Source organism: Mchenga conophoros, linkage group LG3 (genome assembly GCF_057382185.1).
Source record: "Mchenga conophoros isolate Kocher_MC1m ecotype Shallow Benthic linkage group LG3, M_conophoros_male_GT1.1, whole genome shotgun sequence".
NCBI classification, from domain to species: Eukaryota; Metazoa; Chordata; class Actinopteri; order Cichliformes; family Cichlidae; genus Mchenga; species Mchenga conophoros.
The window spans coordinates 63,978,891-63,996,754 of NC_140528.1; the positions used below are offsets into that span (position 1 = coordinate 63,978,891).

Sequence of the window (17,864 nt, forward strand, 5' to 3'; positions counted from 1 at the left end):
AATGCTGGTTCGGTTTCTAACTAAATGCTGAAATACTGCAAAAAAATATCCCACTGTCTCACTTTTAATCCCTGACTTTGGCACACGTAATATGCACAAATACATGAAATAACATATCATTACATACAAACACACTGTTATCAAAGTTACCCTCAAAAGTAGCTCTTATCGCCAAACATTGTCGTGAGGCAACAAAAACAAAAACTGGATTTCTGAGCATGCAAAATTTAAAATAACTTCATAAACCTGCCTCTACGTCTTTTTACACTCACGTGTGTTTTAGATTTACAGTTTATGTCATTTTAAATATGATTACAAGGACAAACAGAAAAGGATGCCCCACCTTCAAATCATACTGGATACTAACTCAAACATCTTATTGGCCTGAAATTTGATACTTTTCCAGTACTGATACTAAATACTAATGGAGAACAGTTCAAGATGCAGTGTACTTGGTATACTGTATTTTCATCTTGTTAAGTATAGATGTCATACTGTATCTATACTTTATCAGAAACTTTGTTCACAAAATCCAAGTTATTTTCTTATAACTCATATAAACAAGTGATACTGGGCAGCAAACATCAAATAGAAGGCTATCTATGTTTTGCAGGCACTAGTTTAACAGCCACAACCAAGTAATTTACGCAACCACATTTACATTACACTCATAGTTAAACGTTACCTTTAATTACCCTGAATGGTGGCATAGGTCACTGACAGGTAAACCACAATATATTGTTTTATGTTCCGGTAGTAATTTTCAAAATAAAACGTCTCCGCCGCACAACTGCTTCAAAGTACTCTGACCCTATCACACTTCATGCATCTTTTGCATAGTAATGCACTCAGTAAAAATAATGCTGTTTGCTGATGCAGATGATGAGATACAGTTAAAAGCTCCTGGAAAATTTGGTTAACCTAGTTAGTTAATAACGCCATTATGGTTTAACAAAAAAGGTAATTAAAAAAAAAAATTAATAGAAGTAAAAACTGATATGCAGACAACTGTCAGTAGTAAAAAGCTATCAGTTAAATAATTACATCACAGTTCTACTGAAATAACAGTGTACAAGTGATGAAAAGTCAATAACAACATGCACTGTGCAGAATTTAAAAAAATGAAAACACTTGTAATATTGTTTTATAACAATATATTAAAAATGAATGTTTTGTTTTCAAAAAGTATCACCAAATAAGTGTGAATGACTAATAAAACTCTCCAATTAATAGTCGTACTTGAGGTACATAAACTACTTATTTGATCAAGCAGGAAAGTAACTACTAAGCACTAACTGAAGCAGAAGGAAATATTATGCATTTTTCTCTTTACTGTTTGGAAAGTAGTGGAATATTGTATTAAGCAGCATAAGATGGAAATCTGAGTAAATTCCAAAAACTGACTTTAGTACTGGAGTATTTTGGCCCTTTAAAATGAGGTCATGATTTTGTTTTGAAAGCAACCGCTTCATTTCCGGTGGCGACCTAACTGTCGCTAACTTGTCTCGCGGATGTATATAAAAAGATCGGCTGCTGTAAGCTAAGAAGTGTTCTGACTGCGGTCGACCAGCCGGTGATCTTCCGTCCTCTCACGCGCTTGAAACATGGCTCTGAGCCGGCTGGAAAGAGCTCAGGTATGGCTGTTGAAGGCGGTCACGGAGGTCCTCGTCATCGTTTTTCGCTTCTTCTCCCCTCGGAGACCTGCTCTGTCCGGGAAGAAGCTCCCGCCCGTCAGAAACCCGCTGCTGCTTATGTCGGCGACGCAGCTCGCCAAGAAGATCCGGCGAAAACAGGTGTGTACCCGGTCAGACCTCCCGGTTGGAGGAGGAGAGGGGTGTGTGTTTGTTTAACACTTGCTCCAAGCGAGTAGATTTAACCATCTTCATGTCAGTTTGATTTAGACTCACATAAGCCGGTGTTAAATCTGGAGGTCATGGGTTGTCATGTTTCTTACATCCCCTCTTTAGCTTCTATTTCCATTCTTATTTCTATTTACAATCACTGGAGCTGAAGCACCTTGGTCCGCTCCTCAGGGACGGTTTCCCAACGCTTGCTTTCTGCTCCCAAGTCTCCACGCCCACAGTAAGACAGTAACACCTGTGGAATAACAACACACCTGTGCTGCCTGTACAGCCAGAATGGGAGCAGCCTTTTGTCGGGCTGTGCTTTGCTCCAGACAGATGTGTGGAACTTGGAGGTGAACAAATCGTGTACTTGTTGCTAGGTTTTATTGGAACGCACACATGGCGCATGTGCAGGTGCTGCTTTCATGTGGCGCTGGAGCGGTAAATGCTGATTAATGAGTTACTCACAAATGTTTTAACAGCTTTTGGACAGACATTCCGAGATGGGATGAGATAAAAGAAAGTAACATCTTTAGGAAAGACTGCTCAGTGATAACATTAAAAAAAAAGAAAAGAAAACTACAATAGTGCAGGAAGCAGGGGTTCCCAAAGTGTGGGCGCGGGACACCCATTTGGGCCGTGAAGCTGCTGTGAGCTGCGGGCCCTGAGAGGAGAGAGAGTTTTCAATGATTTATAAAACAAAAAAACCCAAATAAGACTGTTCATTTTTAATTTTAAACTTGTATCCACCTTAGAGCTGGGGTGTCAAACATAAGGATCTGGGGCCAGAATTGGTCAGGCAAAGACTCCAATCTGGCCATGCACCTCATGGCTCTGGAATGGGAGGGGCATGCATTTTGTATTTTTAACAGATAACAGCTTCTGTGACATTATACCAAAGTAATTAAGTAATATAAAACATTTAACAAAAGATGTTTTTTCACATAATTGTTCTGAGTAAATAAAAAAAAAATAAAAAAATCTTCAGTGTTATAATTAAACGATGGTCTGGGCAATGACCTACTAGAACTTTACTAGAAGTAATCTCTTATAATTTGAGCCCAAAGACTGCTTACTACAGCACCATTTCTTTATAATGTAGAAAAACTGAGATGTATGGTTATTTGCACTTTTTTGTCTTATATTAAGATATCGGGAATTAAACGTGTCTTTAAACCTCTTTACAATGACAGTTTCATTGGTCACACCTTGAGAAACGCGCACCTTTCGCGCACATATATACTTTTAGTATGACTCCAGTGTGGTGTGCAGGGGATGAGAGGCATCATCCACAGTACTAAGTGCTTTCCTCTGTATCCAGGACTGAATCATCATCCCCGATGAGCTCATTGAGTCTATTTGCATCAGCTGCTCCACCTCACAGTAGCATAAAAGCTGACACTGAAATCACCAAGTCTACTGAGGGGTGGGGGAAAAAACAGGCTGTTACTGAATGACCTTTCCTGTACAGGGCCCCTTTGTTTTTAGATTACAGTATCTTATTGTAATCTAATTCACTCTGGATAACTATATCAAACAGAAGGCTTGATGTTTGGTGGTAGGGCCCTGTTTTGGACATAACCTGTATAAAAGATGGATGTAACTTTTGGCCAGGAAAAATGAAGCTAATGCCTTAAACCTGCATTCTTCCTAATGACCAGCAGAGGGCGATTCCACTGATTACAGAAAACTTCTGGCCTGACAACGTTTACAGAGGTCACTTCTGTAAACTCCTTATTTCCTGATAATTTCCTTTGGTCTCAGTTACTAGTTTCAGTTAGGGCTGCTCGATTATGGCAAAAATGATAATCACGATTATTTTCACTGAAATTGAGATCTCGATTATTTGACGATATTTATTTAACCCTTTAAGACCTACTATAGAACAAAGTCCGCCAGAGCTTATATTATTTTTTTTACATGTTGTAGTGCCATTTGTGGGAGCATTTCAAGTTGCTATACAACTGTTATAGCCCATTTTAATAATATGTATGCATTAAGTCCATAGTAACTACATTAATTACAAAAAAGTGCAATAAACTACAAAAAAATTGAAAATCATTTTTGTTTTTTTTACATATATTTCTACTTAGAGAAATTTAAGAGGTTTATCCCTCAAAACTTTAAATACAAAAAAGTTGCAAAAAATAGTTTCCCACCACAGGAAATTTATTTTGAGTGTCTTCATAGTTTTATTTTTGAGATACACCAATTTTTATATACTGCAGGAAAAACGAAAAAACAATCCTATGATGCAAATTTGCAAAGAAAACAGCAGGTGCATCAAAATAAACTATTTCCAGCAGTGCAATTCGAGTTCTAAGCATCCCAGAAACTATTCAGAAAAGTAAACATGACTTATAAAAACACCAGTATAGGCTTTTAAGGCCTACAAGTAAAAAAAACTACATTTTCCGCGAAAATGACGTCACTTCCGGTTTCGGGCAGGAAATGGCGGACATGCGATAGTTCGCACTGACGTCTGTTTCATTGTGGGAAGTGTTACGAACAGCTGATCGGATCGGCAAAGCGTGTTTCTGGAATATTATGTTTTTGTTCCTGCAAGCGCTTTTTATGCAATTTTTGCAAAGCTATATGTGGAAGGAAACCGTGACCGAGGACAAGCTGATGGCATCAGATGTAAGTACAACTCCTCCGGTTTCATATGCAAAAAAAATTATTGCGCTAGCTTACACGGTTCAGGTTCTACAGGGATTTAAAAATAGTTACACAAAATGGAGCGTGCTGCTCTGACCGGCTTTAAAGGGTTAACAATGACTTTAAAAAATAATATAAAATAGTGTGCAACACCACTGAAGTTTTTTTTTACCTCTCTTTTCAACCAACAGCAGTCACTCTCCTCTCCAAATAACTTCTGCTTAGCTTTCCGAGCTTCCCTCGGGTCCTCTTAATCAGCGGTCCCCAACCTTTTTTGCGCCACGGACCGGTTTATGCCCGACAATATTTTCACGGACCGGCCTTTAAGGTGTCGCGGATAAATGCAACAAAAAAAAAAAAAACTAGTACCGGTACCGAAAAAAAAAGAAGATTTATTCATAACACACGTGAAAAGACCCAGGAAAACCGAGTTAACAATCAAAACGATAACAAAATAATGCTGAAAACCGATTAAAAACCCTGAAAACCATACATTTCACACCTGAGCCTCAACTCTCGCGGCCCGGTACCAAACGACTCACGGACCGGTACCGGTCCAAGGCCCAGGGGTTGGGGACCGCTGCTCTTAATTGTTGTGACGCGTGTTCGAATTGCAGAGAGGTGCGCTGGATTTGCCCCATGGAGCAGCGCGAGAGTAAAGCATGAGGGAGGGGCTAATAATCGGCTCAGTCATTTTTAATGATCGTTGAAAGCCCAGATCGTAATCGTGATTAAAATTCGATTATTTGAGCAGCCCTAGTTTCAGTAAAACAAAACATAAAATCCATTTTTTAGTTTATGGTTATTGTAAGAGTAGGAAAGGATTACCCTGGTAATGCTAACAGCTTGTCAATCAAAATTGTTAGCCAATAAGTGTGGAGTGTCACTGGCACATCCACTGCTCACTCATAAAAAACATGTTGATATTAAGTGCTCAGCTACAGACTTCAATGACACATCACTGTAGCTTTCCTCCTCCTTTTTTTTTTTTTTTTTTTTTTTAAATAGCGTCTGTGATCCTGGAAGAGCAGCAGGCATCAGTGACAGGAGACGTAGCAGAAACAACTTGAAAGGAGGAACTGTGGGTTGCAAAGCGGCTTGCAGCTGTAGAGAAGCTGAAGCAGCTTTTATAATCCACCCTAAAGACACTGAAGTCAAAACCTTATTTCCTTTTTTAATTTTTTTTTTCTTTAGGACAAATCATATTCAAGTTTCACCCTCAGTTTGACTTGTTTTCCTGTTCTGTGACATTCTTTCTGCAATGAACCATAACATGTCCTTACGTGGTCTAAATGTTATGTCCCTGCAGGTGTCCAGCGTAGAGGTGGTGCAGGCTTACATTGACAGGATCCAGGAAGTTAACCCTTTTGTGAATGCTGTTGTGAAAGACAGGCAAGAAACGATCATCTCTATTTCCCTGATGTCTGATAGTGTGCTCTTGAGCTGCAGTTATTGATTATTTTGTTGACAGGAAGACAGAAACATTTTCCTGGCCCAGCACAGGGTATGATGATGTGAGGCTTTTTTTTTCTTTAACTCAGAAATGAAACTAAAAATGAAGATGTATCAATATATCAGCCTTGAAGAATGCCATCAGACTATTGGGATAAAAACATGGTGTTTAACTTTAGCAGTGCCTGATGTGTGTCTGTTCTGTCACATCACGTTTGCTGTGGGTAAATGTGCAAAGGTAGTGTGAGGAAAATATAAAAAAGATTTAAGTGCTGAAGTTTTCTCAGCAAATGAAAACATGTAATTATAGTGACAATACAATGCACAGTTTGCACTGCTGTAATTTGACATTTTACTAGCATCAGGTCAAAATCTTTTCCCTCTAAATTTGTCAGTAAACGTAAACTGCATTTCTGTCTGTCCAGGTTTGCTGCTGCCCTCCAGGAGGCGGCTCAGGTCGATAAGCTGATTGAGGAGGAGACTGGAGGAGAGGAAGTGCTGGAGGACCGGCTGCCTTTATTAGGAGTCCCACTTTCTGTGAAAGAGTCTTATGCCCTCCAGGGTAACTTCCAGAAATTTAATCTCCCGTCAGCTGCGTGAAACTTGACACTTTACTGTGGTTACCTGCATCAGGTGACCTCAGTTTTACTCAGTATTTGATACTGTTAACATGTCTCAGTCCACACATGCACTTTGGACTGTATGTATGCAAGTATGCATTTAAGCGCTGTAAATCCTCTTAGAAGGTTTTACTGTGGTAGTTAGTTTTCAAACTTCAGTTCTGGTTTTTGACTTGCTGTTCACTGAAGGAGAAAACTAGAAGTCAGAAACGTTTTCCGTCAGTTAAAAATGATGCTGAGGGAAAAGCAGAGCTGTTAGTCTTTAGTTCTAGTTAGTCACTGCAAATCCACTCTGCACATGTGACACGTCTCCCTTCTGCAGGCATGCCCTTCACTACAGGCCTGGTCTCCAGGCGAGGGATCGTGGCCACAGTCGACGCTCCACCTGTGGCCCTGCTGAAGAGAGCGGGTGCCATCCCGCTGGGTGTCACCAACACAAGCGAGCTCTGCATGTGGTATGAATCGCACAACCACATCTATGGCATCACCAACAACCCGTATGACCTGGAGAGGATACCGGGAGGAAGCTCAGGTTAGCAGCCGGTGTTGAGACAAAGTTGAATTTTTTTTAATTTTTTTTTTTGCGTCTGTTTTTGTTGCCAGGAGTCGTCCTGGTTTTAATCATATTACTGAGGCTCTGGCTGTGGTGCTTTTATTTATTTTTACCTTTCCCTGCTTTCAGGTCTGGTTGAATGCTATTTTATGTGGAAAATGTTCAATGATGTCTTGTATGCAGAGCTGTACAAAATCTAAAAACCTTGTGATGTCTCTTTCTGTCTTTGTGTGTGAAGACTACACTAAACCTCTGTGAGCTGCTTTTTTTTATTTTTTATTTTTTTAAGGCAATTTTAAGCGTAAAATCTGCAACCAAACCATCGTTAGTCGAGTTGCTTTATTTTTATAATAGTAACGCTGCTTATTTCATACATTTAATGACCAAATACATTTTATGTTGCCATTTTTTTCCTCAAAAACAAAAATGTTCGTATCTGCAGGTAAACGTACTTTGTTGACTCTGTGAGGACTTTTATTGACAATAATGGTCCAGATAAAGTCCACTTCCACTGACTTATCTCTGCTCTCACTGTTTATCGCCTGTTCCTCTGGGCTCAGGGGGAGAGGGCAGCATACTGGGAGCGGCAGGTTCAGTCATCGGTGTGGGCTCAGACATCGGCGGCAGCATTCGTATGCCCTGTTTCTTCAATGGAATATTTGGCCATAAAACTACTCCAGGTAAAAGACACTGGCTGTGAGTCTGATAACCCCACATAAGCTAATGTTGTAGCTCTGTTTTTGTTTTGTTTTTTTTGGGGGGGGGGGTTAGTAGCAGTTAATGAGGAAAAACATGTGACAAGGATCACTCATAGACATGAACCTCCAGAGGATTATCATGTGTGCCTGCAGCTCCCCTCTGCTTCTTTTTCAGCTTTGCCCACAACTTTACAGCTAACTGCTCGCATAGCACAGTGGCAGTTAAAGCCCAGCTGAGGACACAGTGGAGCATTTAGGAGCTAAACAGGCAGGTTTGTCTCAGGAGATTTCTGTTCAGCGCTGTTAAAATGTGCATTAAAGCTTTCTACGCTAGTTGTTATCTGGGCCCTCTTCGCAAACAAGCTGTGACTGAAACAAAGCCTTGGGTTTTACATTCATCAGGTGGACAGAAACTTTGAAGGAGCAGCTGCTACCCACTGCACCAGATTGAAATCTTCATGTATGACAGCGTTTTGCTTACAGATTGTTTGTAAGGCTGACTAATAGAGGAAAAAAATACTTTTTCCTTTAGGTGTCGTGTCCTGTGAGAATCAGTACCCTCCTTCCTCTGGCAGGCAGGAGGAGTACCTCAGCTCTGGTCCCATGTGTCGCTACGCTGAAGACCTTCTGCCTATGCTCAAGATCATGGCCGGACCCAGAGTTGACATGTAAGGCCCTGCTGCTGTTGCTTCATCTGAGTGTAATTCGGGGCTAATGTGTTAATTCTTTTATTTATTTGTATTAGTTTATCTACATGTATAAGTGACACAGCGTGCAATCTGTGTTCATGCACAAATACAGTTCTTATGGTGCCAAGGTAAGAACTGGGGCTTACTTAGAAGAGGCTGGAGACCTTCTAAAGCAAAGTGTGTGTGCGTGTGATCAAATTATGGCTAACTGGACACACCCACATTGATAAATTGATAGCAGATGTTTCATATCCCTAATCTGCACAATAAAATGCATCCAGCTATCTCAGTGCTAATTTTTTTTTTTTTTTTTTTAGTGCTTCATGGATGTGATAATGATCCACACGCAGTAACATTTTATACTCTCCTAAACTTCTTACATTTTATGTGACTGACGATTGCTCGCACATAAGAGGATTTTGGATGTTGGCTTAAATGTAATATTTTGGCCACGATGATAAACTAACTACATCATGTCTTTTGTCTTCTTCGTCCCCATCACCCCCCAACCATATCTTGTTAAAAGGGAGATTTTCCTTCCCACTGCCTCAAATTGCTTCCTCATATGGGGTTTTGTGATTGTCAGGGTTTCTTTCTAATATATTCAATTCCTTATTCTTGTATCTTTCCAATATTTAAGGCTTAGGGAGTGGCTGCAGCTCAGGAGATGAGGCAGGTCATCCACTAAGTGGAACGGTGGTGGTTTGATCCCTGGCTGTTCTAGTGTGCATGCAAAGTATTCTTGGGCAAGATGCTGAACCCCAAGTTGCTCATCGATGTGTCCATTGGAGTGTGAATGTTAGAAATAGACAGCACTTTAAAAAAGTGCTTGTATGATTACGTGTGAATGAGTGAATAATGCATCTTGTATAAAGCGCTTTGAGTGCTCCACTAGAAACCTGCTACATAAGAACCAACCCCTTTACTTTTTACCCTACAATATAAAGCAACTTGATGTCACTGTTATGATTTTTATTATTTTCTTTTCGCTATTAAAAATTCTGAGTTTGGCTCACCTGTTGTGAAAACAACCTAAAATAAAACAACTCAGTAACTATGAATAATTTTGATTTAATTTAAAGAATATTGAGGTTTTCTTTGTTTTTGTGCAGCCAAACGCAGGAGATGCCAGACATAATACAGGTCAAAGGAGCTTGCAAAGAAAAGCGTCTGGACTTCTTTAAGTTGCTTGAAGACGTTTCACCTCTCATCCGAGAAGCTTCTTCAGTTCTAAGGTCAAATGGTGGAGAGTCCCTTCTACGCTCTCCAATCTTAGAGGTTTACAAGTTTGTGGACAAGGCTCAGCAGGCCCAACACTCTAAAGGAAAAGAAAGACAACGCAGGAAATTTCACACCTTGCTTTCTAAAACACTCCTCATTCTGAACCTACACAACTCGGAGAAGAAAACACACCTGAGGACAGTCAGGAGAAATGGGTGAAGAACTTTTCATCTCACTGAACCTGAAAAGAGGGTATTAGCCAAAGGACTCAATTTTGCCATTTCTCCGCAACAGTTGCCCATAGTGGACCTCATCACAGCCACAGAAACAGCCATACGGATTAATAAATTATCACAGACAGAAGCAGAGCAAATCAGGATGAAAGTCTCAGCCACGCTCTCCAGTGCCAAAGTCCCTCCGTCCAACCTCACAATACAGGAAAAGAAGGCCGTCGCTTTCCTGAGCAAAGACCACAACATCACTGTTTTACCAGCTGATAAGGGAAGATGCACCGTGGTCCTAAACACTACAGATTACCATACAAAGATCACTACTCTCCTCAGGGACAACAATACCTACGAAGCCTTAAAGCGAGACCCCACAAGCAGCTACAAAAAGAAAGTTATAGCTTGCCTTCAAGACTTTGAAAAGGACAAAATCATTGACCGCCTTACATATCACTGCCTTTACCCAGGGGATGCCATACCCTGCATTTACGGACTTCCTAAAATCCACAAGGAAGCTGTCCCACTCAGACCCATAGTCAGTAGCATAAACTCAGCCACTTACAACATTGCTAAACACCTTGCTACCATCCTTGCTCCTCTCGTGGGGAACACCCCACACCACATCAAGAACTCCACCGACTTCACCGACAAGGTCCAGAAACTTACCCTGGATCCAGATGAAACCATGGTGTCCTTTGATGTAGTCTCTCTCTTCACTTGCATACCCACCACGGAGGCCGTGGAGACTGTCAGAAAACGACTACAAGAAGACAGCTCCTTGGAGGACAGGACCAACTTCACACCCGATCAGATCTGCACACTGTTAGACCTCTGCCTCACCACTACATATTTCAAATACAACGAAGGCTTTTACAGACAAAAACATGGCTGTGCCATGGGCTCCCCCGTGTCACCTATTGTAGCCAACCTTTACATGGAGGAAGTGGAAAGGAAGGCTCTTGGCTCTTTCAAAGGAAGAGTACCCAGCCACTGGTACAGATATGTGGACGACACCTGGGTCAAAATCAAGACACAAGAAGTGGAATCCTTCACTGCGCACATTAACGCTGTGGATAAAAACATCAAGTTCACCAGGGAAGACACAAAGGACGACTGTTTGCCTTTCCTGGACTGCGCTGTGCACATTGAAGAGAACGGCAACCTCAACATCGAAGTTTACCGGAAGCCCACACACACGGACCAGTACCTCCTGTTCGACTCCCATCACCCTCTGGAACACAAACTTGGAGTAATTAGGACCCTACACCACCGGGCAGAACATGTTCCCTCTAAGCCGGAAGGAAAAAAGAAGGAACACACACATGTAAAGGAAGCACTCAAAATGTGCGGCTATCCTAAATGGGCGTTCTTAAAGTCAGCAAAGAGGCACAGAAAAGAAGACCAGACACCAGCGAGGGAGGATAAGGACAGACGCAACAACATTGTCATCCCCTATGTAGCCAGTGTATCAGAAAAACTCAGGAGAGTTTTCTCCAAGCATGACATCCCGGTGCATTTCAGACCCAGCAACACGCTCAGACAGAAACTGGTTCACCCGAAAGACAAAACGCCAAAACACAGACTTAACAATGTGGTGTATGCTGTACAGTGCAGCGAGGAATGCTCAGACCTCTACATTGGAGAGACCAAACAGCCACTTCACAAGCGCATGGCACAACATAGAAGAGCCACCTCCACAGGACAAGACTCAGCAGTCCATCTGCATCTTAAGGATAAAGGACACTCTTTGGAGGATGCCAATGTTCACATTTTGGACAGAGAGGACAGATGGTTTGAAAGAGGAGTGAAAGAAGCCATCTATGTCCACTGTGAGCGACCATCTTTGAACAGAGGCGGGGGTTTACGACACCAACTCTCCGCCATCTATAATCCAGTTTTTGAGATCCCTTCCCAGACGCCTTAACGCCCACTCACATCCTGGGCCATCTGACCTCAGGAACCCAAAACTCTGGCTGATTGGGACCCACACCCGTTTTCACACCTTGGGTCAGGTGATTAGAGGATCATCAGGGGGATACTCCCACTGGGTTTAAATCTGGGACTCTCCATCATTTGACCTTAGAACTGAAGAAGCTTCTCGGATGAGAGGTGAAACGTCTTCAAGCAACTTAAAGAAGTCCAGACGCTTTTCTTTGCAAGCTCCTTAGACTACGATGACCTGGATGACTAAGAACCTTCACAGAAACATAATACAGGCATTTAACTACAGAGAGGTATTTTGGGTAGCCTGCGAACAGGGTTTTACCAGGGCTGTAATAACGTCAGCACTTGATCTCGAGGTTTCATTTACATCAGCATAATGGACACATTTGTTTATCAAATGGTCCAAAATTACAAGGAATTGTATAGATTTCTGTCACAGAAGATTCTGACTCAACACAACCAAACCCCAACTGTGTTTGTTAGCTACAGTAGTTCAGCAGTGCTGTTGATTGTTTCCACTTGTGCTCACAGGTTGTCCTTAAACACAAAGGTCGACTTAAAGAAGCTGCGGTTCTTCACCATCCCTCATGACGGCGGCTCTCCTCTCATAACCCCCGTCAGCAAAGAGCTCGTAGACATTCAGAGAAAGGTGCGTTGTTTTTTTCCCTGTCTATTGCAGAACTCCTACACACTTAGGAGGAATTGTTTTACACTTTAAATCCTCGTGTGGTCTTCCACAGGTAGCCGAGCGCCTGGAGGCGGACCTCGGAGTGAAAGTCCAAGAAGTGCATTTCCCTGAGCTCCGCTACAGCTTTCAGATCTGGGACACCTACATGGTCCTTCCTGACAAGGAGGGCAAAGTAGGTCCAGAACATTAACTTTACAGCAGACAAAGAGTCAGCGGGTGAATGATGAAGACAAGGGAGAGAAACAGGCATTGGTTTCTTGTTGTTGCCAGGACTTTCCAGCTAATAAGGCACGTCTCACTAAGAGAGAAAGCAGGCTGAGTCTTAGTCACAGCACCTATTGTAGTCTGCTGCCCAGAAATGGTCGCCTAATCTGTTTAGCTGCCTGTGCACGAGAGACACACACACACACACACACACACACACACACACACACACACACACACACACACACACACACAGTAATGTTTCTGCCACTTCAGAGGACAATACCCGCATCTAGATTTCCTGCAGACGCCTCGCATTAAACCAAGTCTCCTCATTAAAATGTAAAGCTTTACAATGTGATCAGTTTTTGTTTCTAACTCAGAGTTATGTGCTTGGGAAGAGATTTATGTGCCCACATAGTTACATCCACGCAGTTCTCTTCAGCTAATCTGAAACGTTTCTGTTACCAGGCTGTGAGTTAGTCACAGTCAGTTTACTGCTACTTTCTACTTTAATGCAGATCACCAGTTTGATTTAAAGTGAACTTACTATGCTTTTCCTTATTTTATGTCTTATACTGTCACAGTGCTGGATGCTCATACTGAACATGGCCATGGAGTTTATTCTTTTCCTACTATTGGCTCTGTGTGATGTAAGGGGATGTCCTTATGTGGTCTTCTCAGGCACAGTATAAGAGCATTCAGTGATTGATTGCATGTAGTTGCAGCGATCATCTGATCATCCAGAGGTTGAGCCTCGTCTTTAATCCGTCTCTTTGTAATATGAGACTCAACTCAGTTGGTTGTATTCTAGTTTTATTCTTATATAAAAGCAAGGTTGCTGTATTGAAGTTAAATCACCGTCCTGTATCAACTACATCAAATATCAATGGAGGTACTTGTTTGTATTTAGAGAGGAACAGATTTGCAATTCCTTCTGATTTATCAGTTAGTTGACATATTGCTACACAGATTGAATTGAAGACACCAGCTGATGAGTGATCACAAACCCAGTCCCAGTCTTTGAAGCAACACTTTCAAAGGCAACACTGCAACTTCAGTGGACATGGTTGCAGTAATTTTTGTTTTGCTCTGGTCTCCAAGTACTGTAGCATAAAAGGGTTGTGGTAGAGTCCAAGAACAAAAATATGGGTAAACTAGGTATTCTTTAAACCAAATCTATATCATTCAGGCATCTAAATGTACCAAGTTAAAGAGAGCTAAATCAAAATGCCCAGTATAGGAGTTAAGTATTGAAACACTGGTTTCCAGTCTTTGTTGTTTCTGCACTTTTTCTCAGATCAGATTTGTATCTTGTCTGTATTTTGAATCCCATAAGAACCAGTGAGGTGAACTTCGCAACCAAAACCCAAAATTTATGTGGCTGTACTATTTTTCTTCTTTCCTTGACCCGTGAATCATTTCACACCCACCTGTTGGGTTATACAGTGGTCCCTCGCTATAACACGGTTCACCTTTTGTGGCTTCGCTGTTGTTGTTTGTTTGTTTGTTTTACTGCGTATTGTTCTGTGTCCTGATTGGCTGTTGACCATTGTCAGTCAATCTCATGTCGTGTCTCCTGTCCAGTGCAGAATGCGTTCAGCTTGTCAAATTTACATAAATCTTCGATCGCTAGCAGTGTGACTCTGAAGTGCTGCACTGTATGTTTGTAAGTTTTCTCCCCAACAAACACAACACTGGCGACAAAACGTTTTGCACCGTCAAAGGCAACTACAGGTGTGTTTGGTTTCATTCTATAATACTGGACTTATTTTTCTAGAAGGTTTGAACTTAGTGTTTAAACAAGAGAGAAAACTGTGAAAATGTTCGTGCCTGTCTGAGAAAAGTGTATAAAGTGTGTAGTGAGGGGTTTTACAGACTTAAAACATCTATAATAATTGTAAAAAATAAAGTTGGCTACTTCGCGGATTTTACCTATCGGGGGTTATTTTTAGAACGTAACTCCCGCAATAAACGAGGGACCAGTGTACTCGTCTTTACAAAGTGGGCAGTAGAGTGGCATCACTGCAGTGCAGGGATCCCAAAAAGATTTTAGAGCTGTCACTCAAAAAAGATTAGTGACACAGCCACTCTACTCTACTCTCTACCCCTGACATCCATTTTTGTGATATTTGACTGAAGTGGTTTCATGACGGGAACATTTTTGTGGCCTGTGGGCTTCTGCTGTTTTCAGGTGCTCAATGACTAATAAATCATTACTAACTTTAAACCTGAGCCTGGTGTAGTGATGCCACACAGGTGCAGGTTACTGGCACGATAATGATGACAACTTGGACAGTCTGTCAGCAGAAAATAGCAACCATGTTTGAGAGGAAGCAATAAAGAACATGGAGAAGTAATACAGTCTGTGTCCTTTCTATGACCTTTAAAAGAACTGAATTGTTTTTGTTTTGTTTTCTCCCAGCCTCCTCAGACGTTTGCTGAGTTGATGGGAGAACCAGGACGACCAGCTTGGCCTCTGTGGGAGCTGCTGAAGTGGATGATAGGAAGATCAGACCACACCCTCGCTGCTATCGGTAAAGGCTGCAATACAGACTTCCAAAGTGTTCAATAGTAGCTCTCAATTTAAAAACAAAACACTGTTATATATAAAAATGATTAAGCAATAAATGAATAAATAGCATTTAAAGTTTCTGTGAACCGACGTCTTCAGCTGTGGGCCTGATCGAGATGACTCGCATGTCCAAAACACCGTCCTCCATCATCCAGATGAAGGAGAAGCTGCAGAAGGAGGTGGATGAGCTGTTGGGTGCTGACGGTGTTTTCCTTTACCCCTCTCACCCCAAAGTGGCCCCCAAACACCACCACCCGCTCCTAAGACCCTTCGACTTCTCATACACCGGTCAGTGGCGTTCCACTTCTCACCTGATCTTATTTTAACAGCCAACATCTGCACAGCAACATCACGATTAATATCACAGACATTAAAATCCAGAAACCGCTGATCTGCTGGGACTTTCCCACACAATCATTTACAAAGAAAGGTCTGAAAATGGGAGAAAATGTTTCACTCTCAAAGCAGAATGCTGCTTCAAATTGATGGGTTGGCAGTAATTTGAATAACTTTGGGCCCCTCAGTATCAGCTGATTTTAAACCCCACAGCCTGCCTGAGTATTGTTGCTGATCATGTCCCTTTATGACCACAGTGCACCATGTCACAAAGCACAGATCTTCTCAGACTTGTTTTTTGACCGTAACAGTGAGTTCCCTGTACTCACATGGCCTCTACTCACCAGTAGAGCAACTTTGCATTTTTTTTGGAACGGGAGACTCGCATCATGGATGTGCAGCAGCTGTGTGATGTTTGTTGAATCTGTGCCATGAAGAATTAAAGCAGGTCTGAAGGCACAAGAGGATCCAAACCAGTACTAGTGAGGAATACACAAAGCTCTTTGGTGGTCAGTTTTGTTTTGTTTTTTGCACCTGGACTCTTGCAGTCTGTGTGCAGGTTATCCTTTGTGCTTTTCAGTCACATCACTTTGCAAAATAACCTTTAACCTCCTAGGACCTGGCGTCCACATATGTCGACATCACATTTTGGGTTATTTAGACTAAAATACTCAATTTTGCTCTACATGGGCCTGATATCCACTTACGAGGACATTATACTGCTACTGTTCTATCAAAGTTGTAAACGAATTTCCTCATGTGGCTCTCATTTTTCTTAAAAACAAAACTAAGGTTGAAAAAAAAATCTGGTAATTCTTTGTTTTTACATTCATCGGGCCCCAATATGACCAAATATCAAAGAGAAATTAAAAATGCATGTCGTGGAAGAGTTCGGGTCTTAGGAGGTTAAAGCTCAGTTGAAAAAAAACTGTGGGAGACTTCAAAACCTTTTTACATCCTGGAAACTGTCTGTGATTTATCTTATGTCTGACAGTCATTTTCGAAGTTGCTATTTCTGGATTATTGCTGTTAAAAAGATTTATTCCACGTATTAAGACATTTTTCTTTTCTTTTTTTTTTCCCCCCCCTCCATACACAGGTATAATTAACATGCTGGGGTTGCCGGTGACTCAGTGCCCTCTGGGTGTGGGTGAGGAGGGTCTGCCTCTGGGCGTGCAGGTCGTTGCAGGGAAGCTGCAGGACCACCTGACCCTCGCTGTGGCCCTCCACCTGGAGAAGACGTTCGGAGGCTGGAAGGACCCCGGAGCAAACTAAAAGCACACGCTCACACAGTAGCAGTCATCACCAAGCCTGCAGAGCAGGTGTGGTTTGGCTGAGGTAGCGGTACTGCCTGATGTAGTACACAGAGAGAGCTAGAGTCGTTGCTTTGAATGTTTTAGTAGGAAAGATTTTGCACTAATAAGAATTCAGTCATGATTTTGTCATCTACTCTTTTCACAGACTGCCATGAACCTGAGCTTTAACAAACTGAAAGGCTATCAGCTCTCTCTGAGCATTCACTGTATGACATAGGACAGGGTGTTTGTGTAGACAAGCCTCGCACTGTTAGACTTCCCTGGTTTTTCCACCTGCTTCACTCATGTACGTGCAGACTCATTGTTACTGTTTTGACTTTCAAAAGGTCATTTTTGATTGTTTATGTTCACACTCGCAGCCACCCAGGTTGTTACTGTCGCTCTAACTGATTGGACCTCTGCAAACACTCAGCGTGAACCTGAGCAGAAGTCTCCTGAATACATTAAATAATGATTTGTGCCGCAACTACAGAGGCAAACGGACAGAGCTGACAATCAGGTATGGGCTAGACATGATCATGCATTAAACACTGGAAATAAAGTGTTAACCAAAGTGCTTCAGAGATGACATTAGATGGTCCAATAACAGAATGGCAGGCACCAGTGGAATAGAGATTATGAAGGAATACTTATCTGACATCGGTAGAGGAAAACGGCCTTAATTTAATGATGACATGAATGTTGCAGATCAGTGCAGTGACTGAGGCGCATGCTTTATGTTGCAACTCATTTTAATTAATAAAAAAAGTATTGTTTCATATTACAGCTGTTTTTCTTTTAAAAACCCTGTTTGACTTATTCCAATGAAGAATTCAAGGTGATTGTTATGCGCAACACAA

The 17,864-nt window shown here is 41.7% G+C and overlaps 1 protein-coding gene across 1 annotated transcript; it reads left to right on the plus strand.

Moving 5' to 3' along the window:
- Positions 1-1,528: 1,528 nt before the first annotated feature.
- faah2b (fatty acid amide hydrolase 2b) lies at positions 1,529-17,785 on the plus strand. The gene is made up of 11 exons (XM_085266589.1): positions 1,529-1,793; positions 5,812-5,894; positions 6,380-6,516; positions 6,897-7,106; positions 7,688-7,807; positions 8,358-8,493; positions 12,438-12,555; positions 12,647-12,766; positions 15,224-15,335; positions 15,473-15,661; positions 16,809-17,785. The coding sequence occupies exons 1-11, from the start codon at positions 1,605-1,607 to the stop codon at positions 16,982-16,984; spliced, it is 1,590 nt and encodes a 529-aa protein (XP_085122715.1). The 5' UTR covers positions 1,529-1,604; the 3' UTR covers positions 16,985-17,785.
- The last annotated feature ends 79 nt before the right edge of the window (positions 17,786-17,864 follow it).